Raw genomic sequence first — 9,499 nt, 5'->3', positions numbered from 1 at the left:
ATGTCTTTTTGGACAAAACTGGATTCTGTAGCCAGAGGGCCTATGAAAAGTGAAACTGTCATTCTCAGTCTCTGTTTTGGAATTGGGCTTTTCCAATAGGAAAGGACGAGCAAGATGTTTGCTGGGTAGGCTGTTGGAACAGATACTACGTGAGAGCATTCTAAGCCCTTCATGTCTATTAGTCCATCAGATCTTCACATGGGTAGGTGTGATCATTACCATTTTACAGAGAAGCAAAATCCACTTGGAGACAGGAACAGAGCAAAGCAGTGCAGAAGCCCAGATTCGAACTCCATCGCCTGACTCCAGAGGCTGCACTCCTAACTCCACGTTACACTGCTCTGGGCCTGTAGTGTCTGCCACAGCAGGTAATCTGCCAGGCTGCTTCTAGAATCTAACACATGAAAGGACTGAACAGTGCTTGTCTCCCTCTGAAGTGCAAATGTGACATTTCCCCTGGCTGCTGTCACGTATGGGTGAGAAGAGCAGAGAGGCTTCCCAGAGCGACAAGAATTGCTTCCTGTCATCATCAAGGCTGCAACAGCTGGGGCTGTGATCAGGGCAAGGGCTGGGGCCAGGAGAGTCCACTTCATGGCTGGGGCCACTGATGGAGTCCGTGACCCACTGGGCTTCCACAGGTAGCAGAGAGTCTGGGTGAGTCAGGGTGAGTGATTGAAGAGTCCAGTTCCAACAGGCAGGGTTAGAATAGAATGGTTTCTAAGTTACAGGGATGTTACACAGGCCACTTCCACTCTCGCTTTTCAATGAGAAGAGTGAGTGAGTCCCGAAGAGGGCAGTGTAATTTGTCCAAGGTCCCCCAGCTAGTTTATGCTGGTGGCGAAGTCCTCAAGGACATATTCTCTGGCTGTCTCTTGCAAAAAGCATCCCTCCCACTTTATATGTGCTTCTGTTATCATTTCTGTTACACTGCTGCATTTATCCATGTGTGCCTGGGTCTCCCGCATCACTCTGGAAGGGTCTGGGTAGTGAGCCCACAGCCAACCCTGGGCCCTAATCTTGCCTGAGCCGCCTGCCAGCTGAGTGACCTAAAGTCGTATAACTTCTCAATACTCATTCTCCTTCCTCTCCAAAATGGCAGAAACAGTAATTCCGACTCACAGCGCTGTTGAGACAATTAAGTTTTAAGCTGCACGTAGCACTGTATGCCGGGCAGATCTGGGGTTTGGAAAGGCGTGGTTATTATTAATTTTGTATCTCCGTGGTGCTCACGCCCAAGTTTGGCAAATCAGTGTATCAATCAGGAGGGGAGACGAAGAGTCGGTGTCCTCACAGAGGGCAGGCAGCGCAGCATACGAGAGACACAAAGGTGCGGTGAAGAGAGGGGCAGGCACAGGCAAGGTCTGAGTCCCCGAGGGTGGGAAGGTCACGTACAACAGGGTCGATGAAAGAAACTCACAGGAAACAGAAGAGCCTTCGCTCACTCAGTCTCCCCAACCGGTCCCAGCACTCTTCCGTTTGGGCTCCTCGCGGTTTAAAGCAGACAGGTTCTCTTTGCACCGTCTTTTTCCAGATAGAGCTCAAGAATTCGGTTTAGCTCACAGAGCTGGTGCCGAAGCCAAGACTCACTCCCCAAGCCAAATGACTCCGAAGATGTGTTCTGCCTGCCTACAAATCACACCGAGGATAACACGCAGCTCCTGGCCTGACGCCGGGCACAGGAGTGGGGGATCCCAACATGCTGGTTTCATTAGCATCCTTACACCGCAGGGCTCCGCCTGCCCCGGCCGCGCGGGGAGGACGGTGGCCCTGATCCTCCTAAGGAAGCCGGGCCGTGCCCTGACCCTCAGCCTTCACCAGAGCCGGCCATCGGGAAACAGCAAGAAGGACACGGCCCTCTGGGAGGCCGTCGGGATCCAGGCTGCTGCGAGGGGGTGCAGCCCTCTGAGTTAAAGTGGCCGGGCCGGGGACCCGGGAGACAAGAACAGGAGGCCGGACGCAGAGGCGGGCTATTAGGTCCCTTACTAAACCAAACGAGACTGAGACAAAGTGAAAGTTATTTAAAGCTTTATTTTATGATAAGTATTAGAAATCAGATTGATCAGATTGAACGAGACTGAAACAAAGTTAAAGTTATGCAAAGCTCTATACTATGCCAAGCATTAGAAGTCAGACTGACCTCCGAAGAGAGCGACCCCTCCCCGTCTTACAGACTACCTTTTATAAAGCAAAAGTCTGGCCACACATAGGTGGCCAATGAGATTGTAGTCATGTTAGGTCACACGCAGGTGGCCAATTGAATTACAATTTACCCTATAGTAGCTGTTTGACCTAACCTATTAGTCTGATCAGAACTGGTGCTCAAGTTTGGTGCCCAGACGGCAGGGTTTACATTCTTTGGTGGTTAGGGAAAAAGTATGTGTGTTTCTTACTGATTGGATGTTTCCACCTGGCCTCGTCCTTGTATTCTGGGTTCTGTTATCAAGATCCGCCGACCTGGCCTTGTATTCTGGGCTCTGTTATTAGGAACTAGCTGACCGTATTTTACTGGTTTCCCAGACTTGCTTCTAAGTAAGTTTCTCTGGTGGGAAGGGGGCAGGGTCAGTTTAAGTTTTACTGCACAAACAACAAAATGGCTTTTAACCAAGATGGAGTCGCTCTGGCTAAATAGGTCCTTACACGGGCAGGGAGGCAAAGGCTGGGCACTGACCTCTAATCCCCCATAATCCTCCTCGGTAATCACGTTGCCGAGAGGCAGGTGCAGTGGCAGCGGCGGCGGTGGTGGTGGTGGTGGCGGCGGCAGTAGCGGCATCGTTGAACGCATCAAGAGAGAAAGCAGCTGGCACTGAGGGCCTTGTGCCAGCCGGAGGCCAGGAGGGATTCCGGCAGTGATTATATAGCGGTAAATAAAGATAGCTGATGGCTGCCCCGGGGCCCCGGACCCTGCCTGGAAAGGGACCAGGGGAGATGGGGTTCTTGTGATGACAGTAGTGTAGACTCAGCCATCATGGGTTCTCTCCAATCTGTCCCCAGACTGAGCGCTCCAGAAACACCTGTTCCGGCAGACATCCTCTGGCAAGCCAAACAAAACGTGGACTCGTCCAGGCCACCTGTAAAGGCATTTAATGCCTAACAACCTGTGCGAGGCTTGTAATTGTCATAATTAATTTGGCACCTCTTTGCCGTTAGGCCCTAACCAAGTATCATCCTCTATCTAGAGAAAGCCCAGTTCCTGCTAACATGGCTTTTCCCTCCATAATGAAGGCTGTGAGAAATTGTATCATTGGAAAGCAAAACAAAACCTTAATAAGGTATTTTCCTCGCTAAGCTGTTTAAGTTGCTCTTCTTTGGGGCCCTCTCTACCCACTGTTGATAGGAACGTCTTACTTTCTTTGGCTTATCCTGTTACTGCTTCCCTGTTGCATAATTGAGGTTATTATTTTCTCATTTTCCCCTCCACTGGCAACAGTTTGGTCCCTTCTACGTTGTATTTCCTTAGGATGCCACACTGTTGTTCTAGCTTATTTAAACACTCTGGAAAGCCAGGAAATGTAGCCATTTTAGACACATCCCCACATCCCCCAGAAAAGTGTCCCTGCTGTTCTTCCATGTGCTACAGCAGGACCAGAATTTAGTAGGCGAACAACATATAACCGAGTGCCACTGTAACAAGCAAATAGTAAAACAATCTGGCTTCTGCTACTTGTAAAAAAAGAAAAAAAAAAAAAAGGAAGGCATGTCTTATGAGAACAGAATTCACTTTATGTGGAGAAACAGGGCAAAAACATTGAATAACAGTAGTGTCCCGTGTATCAGGCTCTCATCGAATCTCAGTATTAACAGCGAAGATCAAGGCCAGTCCCACTGGTTAGGGCTTCCCCAGAGTAGAGGCTTTTGAAACAAAGAGTTTCTTGTTCAGTTTCTGCATCTGTCACTCCCCAAAGATACAGGGATCCACAGCTTATCGCTAGAAGATAGGGAAGGAAAGTATCGACCGAAAACTTTACAATAAACCGATCAGCACTTTTATATCTGAAAAAGGGAAAAACAGGGATCCATTTACAGAAGTACTCCTTTAAGTTTCTTTTGAGTTCTGATAGAGCACATCATCACTACAATCGAATTATTCATATGAAAACTAATCAGTGTTGGCTTCTCTGTAGTCAAGGAACAGAGCTTATAAAATGATTTATCTTGAGTATTTTATAAACACAGAACCACAATTTATCAATATTAACTTTAAAAATGTACTTGAGAATGACTGCCCCAACATTTTTTTTTTTTTTTTTTTTTTTTTTTTTTAGCGAGAATATTTTTCAAATTTTCAAAGAACAGGTCACAAAGAATTCCACCAACTCTTCAGAATTTCTATAACTGTGAGGGAGAGACATATAGAAAATCTATTTTACAAATATAATTCAAAAAATCAGTCTGATATTTATAAGCCAAGAGCTCATATGCAGAATTTCTCAAGAAATCCAGAGGCCAGATAGAATGCCAACCACGGCTTAATTGACAGTGTCCTGTAGGCTGAACATAGTAATACCTCAGTTTTACAGAGGAAAGAAAGTACCAAAAGCCTTGTATAATTCACTTCTAGTGGAAAAAAAGAAAGGATACATTAATTTTTTATGAATATCACTTAGGTATGCAATTATTTTCTTATTAATTTTATTTTGTGCATTACAGAGGCAGTACTTTTAGGGTAAAGATAGATATTGTAATTCAACATGAATCACCTTAACTCCTAAAAACTGAACAAAGGAATTGTGTTAGGAATCTTTGGGGTACAAGTCATAAAAATTCAACTGAACTGCCTTAGGCAGAAAGAGATTTCTTCAGGAGGATATTAGAATATTTTCACGTATCCAGATGACAGCAAGCACTGGGATTTTATGCAGCTCAACCTCAAGACAAGGCAGATGATCTCTTTCCGTGACTTCTGTGCACTCTGGGGCAGTTTCCACCTCCTCCACTGCAGCTGGTACTTTTTCACATGTTGGCCACCAGCAGCTTCCAAGCCCCTCATCGCTAGGCTTCTACCAATCTCAAGCCTTCTACCAACAGGGAATACTCATCCACTCCCTTAGTTCTACTTCAAAAATTTGTAGAACAAGCTGATCAGTCTGTCTTGATCTGCGAGACTCTATCTAAGGGAGGCAGGGCATACCTATTGGAAGACTCTTCCCTAAGGGTATGGTTAGAGTCTAGGTAGAAGTAATTCCCAAATAAAAACTGGGCCGGCGGGGGGGGAAGGGGGTGGAGAGGCGGAGACACTGAAAGCTAACTGGACAGACAAACCAAGAATAATCAATAAAAACAGGCACAGATTCTAAAAGTTCAGGTAATGCCAGCAAATTGAAATAGCACAAGATAGAAGGCTAAAAACCAGACTTAGGCCTTCTTCATTGCATTTTTTCCACTTGAATTTCCCAGCCAAAACTATGACTATATAACTTTAAAACTTGATAATAGACCATTTTCTCTCTCCCTTCTCTTAAATGCTTTCTGTCACTTCCCAGCAGCATCTAAGTTGTTGGCCTACAAACTGCCCCTAAAATCTTAGAGCATCCATAATGTTACTATCAGAATTGTTTTTGGAGTTGTCTGTGTTGTTTTTAGGGTTCAGATCTTCGAGTGTGCACTTCCTTATTCCAGATTTCCAACGTTATGTTCAGAGCTTTGAGATTTGGATGCAATTTCCAGTTCATACTCCTTTTTCAGTCGTTGCATTTTCTTGTTTAAATCCAGTAACGTTTTGGCCAGCTGGTGGTTTTGGAAACGCATTTCCAGCTAAAAGTTAGAAAAAGGATAAGGATTTTTATTAGCCTGAGATAACAGATCAGATGAAACAGCTCTCTGCACAGGAAAAATAAGGACTTTGTGGGAAAGGAAAATAAGATATCAAAAAAGATGTATTTGTCATCTGATTCTCCATTTCTGACTGTTTGGCCTGGCCATAAAACTGACTTTCTATGAGACAAGGTAAAATCCAGATATACAAATCGTTTTTGAAATGGCCTTGAAATGAAAACAAAAATAGCTGACGCACAAAGCTGTCCACATGAGAAATTCCTGTGCATGGAAGGCTGTTTTCAAGCAATGGCATGTGATCTGCAATGAAATCATTTATCTTTATGAGCTTTCTGAGCTACAGGAGAACTAACTGCCCAGGGCCACCTGAGCTTTCAAGATCTGGGCCCATTTACTTGATTACTTGTCATTTCAAGTTTTTAGGATTTTAAATGGTCTCCCTGTCGAGCAAAAACACTTAATGACACCTTAGAGGCACATGTACAGTTATATGTACTTATATAATCTAACAATTTCACTCTAGAGTGAAATCTGTTATACAGCAAGGCTGATTTATACCCTCCTTCAGTGGGGCTTTATGAAGGTCTTCATGTATTAAAAAATAAATCTCTAGGGCAGTTTACCTAAAAGACGGCCCAACAAAGCTTAATGCAACATAATCTTTGTTATGCAGTTGAGAATAATTAAGTATTTGCAAATTTCTGTAATTAGGACTTATTTAATACATGAGGACCCTGTTCTCTGCCTAAAACCCTTCATCACCTCATCAACAGAAACCACGCCAGGATGAACCAGGGTGTTCTGTGAGTGAAAAAGCAAATACTGGTCCTCCCCTTCCCCACTTGACAAAGTCAAGTCATTGGATAGAATTTTCTTTCCGTTTTCCTCTGCCACATTTGTCTTCATTCTTCAGCATCTGGAACCACCTTTCTGAGAGTAAGAATTTGCAAAGAATAAAGCAAATGCACATAGAGCAAATGAAGAGTAACAACACAACCACCAGCACAGAAAGAGCCCCTGGCCCAGGCCTCCAGGGAGCTTCAGTCCTCCAGTGTGGCAAAGGTTCTCTATGTCCTGCCCTGCTCTTCCAGCTTCCTTTCCTGGCACTGGCTCCACGCCACCCTTACCGCCAGCTGGCCAATTGTTCTTTATGCACGTCTTACATACAATTTTTTATTCACATTTTACATACAATTTTAAGTATATGGAACTCCTGAAATTCACTCACCGACCCTAGAAATGATTGCAACCTATTAAGACCAATCCTCACAACAAATAACAGCATAAATGACATAAATAGCAACGTCTCTAAATTAACTGAACCTGTTCATCATTGTCCCTTACACGACGACGACCCTAACGCACAATACACGGACATACATGTATGGTTGTGGGCGGATTCCTACCGAAGTCTGGTTACAGCCTTTTATCAGACACTGCTTCTTCTAGCAGTCATGGTGTTAAGATAAAGAAAGCCTCCACACTCTTCTGCCTCTTCCTCATGACCAGTCATACACCATGGTGAAAATGTTGACCAAGATGTTGACCAGGGCCTATAGCCCAGGAACAGAGCATCAGTGTATGTGTGAAATTCCCTGACTCCTTTCTGGAAAAAAAATTTTGATTTTTTTTTTTTTTTGGTACAGTCTTTAGGTAGTTTTAATTATCCTCATAATAAAAGCCATTGAATAGTATCTATGCTGTAGGTCCTTTATATAGTATTATCTCATGCAATCCTTACAGCAATCCTATGAGGTTATTATCTGTATTCTACAGATGAGTAAACTGAATCCCGGAGTTACTCATTACCATTCCTAAAGTCATAGGGCCAGTAGGAATTAGAAGAGCGTGTGCGTCTTAACAAGGGAATTTGAACCTTGATCTGTTGGGAATTTTATTCTCCACCTGCTCCCCACCCCCACAGGCAACTTTCTATATGGTAGAAAAATACAGAACACGTTGGGGAGGGGTTGGTTACGGGGGTCTTGGGCGTGTCACGAGCAGACTCCGCCCCGGGCAGGTGTCAGCACCCCGGGTCCCGCGAGCCCCCTCCCCTCCCCTCCCCACCCCACCCCTCCCAGATGGCGCTGGGGATGTAGGCGCGTCAGCACCGTGTGGGGACACGAGCCGGCGAGCGGCCCCGGAGACCGACGGCCGGGGCTCTGCTCACTCGCATCTCTTCCTTCCCGGGAAAAGCTCCTCGAGGCCTCGAAAGCCCTCGAATGGCCCACGCGGCACTGGAGCCCCAGGGCGGGAGGGAGGCGACGCTGTGCCCGGGGTCCGCCGCCGGCGCGCGCGCTCACCAGCTCGGCGCGCAGCCCGGCCAGGACGGTCCCGACGTGCGCGGTGCCCGGAGGGTCCCGCGGCGCCTCGGCCTCCGCCTCCGGCCCCGCCTCCGCTCGAGGGCGCCCGGAGCTCCCGCGCGGCACGGTCCGCGGCCAGGCGCGCGCCTGCCGCCGCCTGAGGTCTTCCAGCCGCGGGCGGGCGGCGTGGGCCTCCTCCTGGCGGTTCACGCTCTTGCTGCCCCCGGGGGAGCCGCGCGCGGGACGGGGGGCGGGGGGCCACGGCCCGTCACTGCCTGGGACACCCGGGGGTCCGGGGGCCGTTGCCCGTCCGCGGCGGTGGGAGTCCTCGGGGCCCATCTCGGAGACGCGGGCTCCCATTCCGGGCACGTACGCTGACCGTTGCCTTCCAAGAGCGAGAGTTAGAGCGGGGGAGGGAGGGCGGGGACGGGGGGAGCCGACAGGACCGGTGGGACCCCTGCCAAGTGGGACGCCGCGGGGGCCAGCCTCTCGCAAGGCGCTCCACTCCGCCCAGCCTCATGTGGGGCCTTCTTCCCGTCCTTAGCAACAACCGAAGGAGCGGGCCCCCATGACTCCGAGGAGAGATTTGCCCCGGATCACTTTTCTTGCTCCTTGGAGTGTCTCCCTAAAAGGAAGACTTGTGTCTATCCAGGTAGGTGGAAGTTGAGGTACACTTGGAAAGTTTGAGACCAAAGGTAGAATATTTTGTCGCAAAGGCTGCCCCGGTTGTCTTGATTATTTAATACTCCCTTCCTTTAAGATCTTTTTTTTCTGGCTTTCTTCTGGGTTAGGCACTGTGCCAGGCGTTGGGGATTTAAAGTCTAATTAGGCTCCTTACCTCTCTACAGGTGTTGCTCACAGTCAAGTAGGAGAAGCTTGTCTCTCTAAGCTAGAGAGAATCGTCTTTCCCCGTGCCCAGCAGGGCAGAAAGCATTCTGATAGTCAGAAACTCTGTGCTGCTTTTTATATTTGACTCCTTTCTGCCACTTTCGCGTTTACGAAGGGGTTAAAAATTCTCTTTTTTGTCTTGTAAAAGTGTGTTGTCTTATAATTCCCAATTCGGTGTAATCATCTGCCACTATTTCTTATATATCCTCTTTCTGTGAGTATAATCAGCTGCAGCTTCTTGATCTAACGGAGAATTTCTAAAAGGAATAAACAAATAAAACTTTTGTGTTTTCATGAATACAGTCCCCTACCCCTCCAAAAGGTGGCATAGATGTATCCACAATACTCCTATCTTAGTTACTCCTTTGTTTAGTAAAGAACTATGAGTCCCCTGCAACATTCTAGGTCCATGATAGACATTGAAGGCAATAAGGACTAATTTTTATCAGTGCCTACTATGTGCCAGGTACTTCTCTTTCTTTACTTTTTTTTAAAGATTGATTTATTAGAAGAGAGAGCAAGAGTGGGGGGGGGGC

General features: G+C 47.0%; 1 protein-coding gene across 1 annotated transcript; it reads right to left on the bottom strand.

Moving 5' to 3' along the window:
* Positions 1-3,962: 3,962 nt before the first annotated feature.
* AARD (alanine and arginine rich domain containing protein) lies at positions 3,963-8,446 on the bottom strand. Its single transcript, XM_059392950.1, has 2 exons — positions 8,076-8,446; positions 3,963-5,751 (listed from the first exon to the last, which is right to left on the bottom strand). Exons 1-2 carry the CDS (start codon positions 8,433-8,435, stop codon positions 5,608-5,610), a joined length of 504 nt encoding a protein of 167 aa, XP_059248933.1. The 5' UTR covers positions 8,436-8,446; the 3' UTR covers positions 3,963-5,607.
* Positions 8,447-9,499: the final 1,053 nt, after the last annotated feature.

This window comes from Mustela nigripes, chromosome 3, assembly GCF_022355385.1.
Source record: "Mustela nigripes isolate SB6536 chromosome 3, MUSNIG.SB6536, whole genome shotgun sequence".
NCBI lineage: Eukaryota > Metazoa > Chordata > Mammalia > Carnivora > Mustelidae > Mustela > Mustela nigripes.
This window is presented reverse-complemented; position numbering and strand designations above follow the sequence as displayed.

Excerpts from the sequence above, each read along its gene's own strand:
- AARD (XM_059392950.1), bottom strand. The coding sequence starts at position 8,435 with ATGGGAGCCCGCGTCTCCGAGATGGGCCCCGAGGACTCCCACCGCCGC. Across the intron at positions 5,752-8,075 it reads CCGGGCTGCGCGCCGAGCTG|CTGGAAATGCGTTTCCAAAA; the intron begins GTGAGCGCGCGC and ends TCTAACTTTTAG.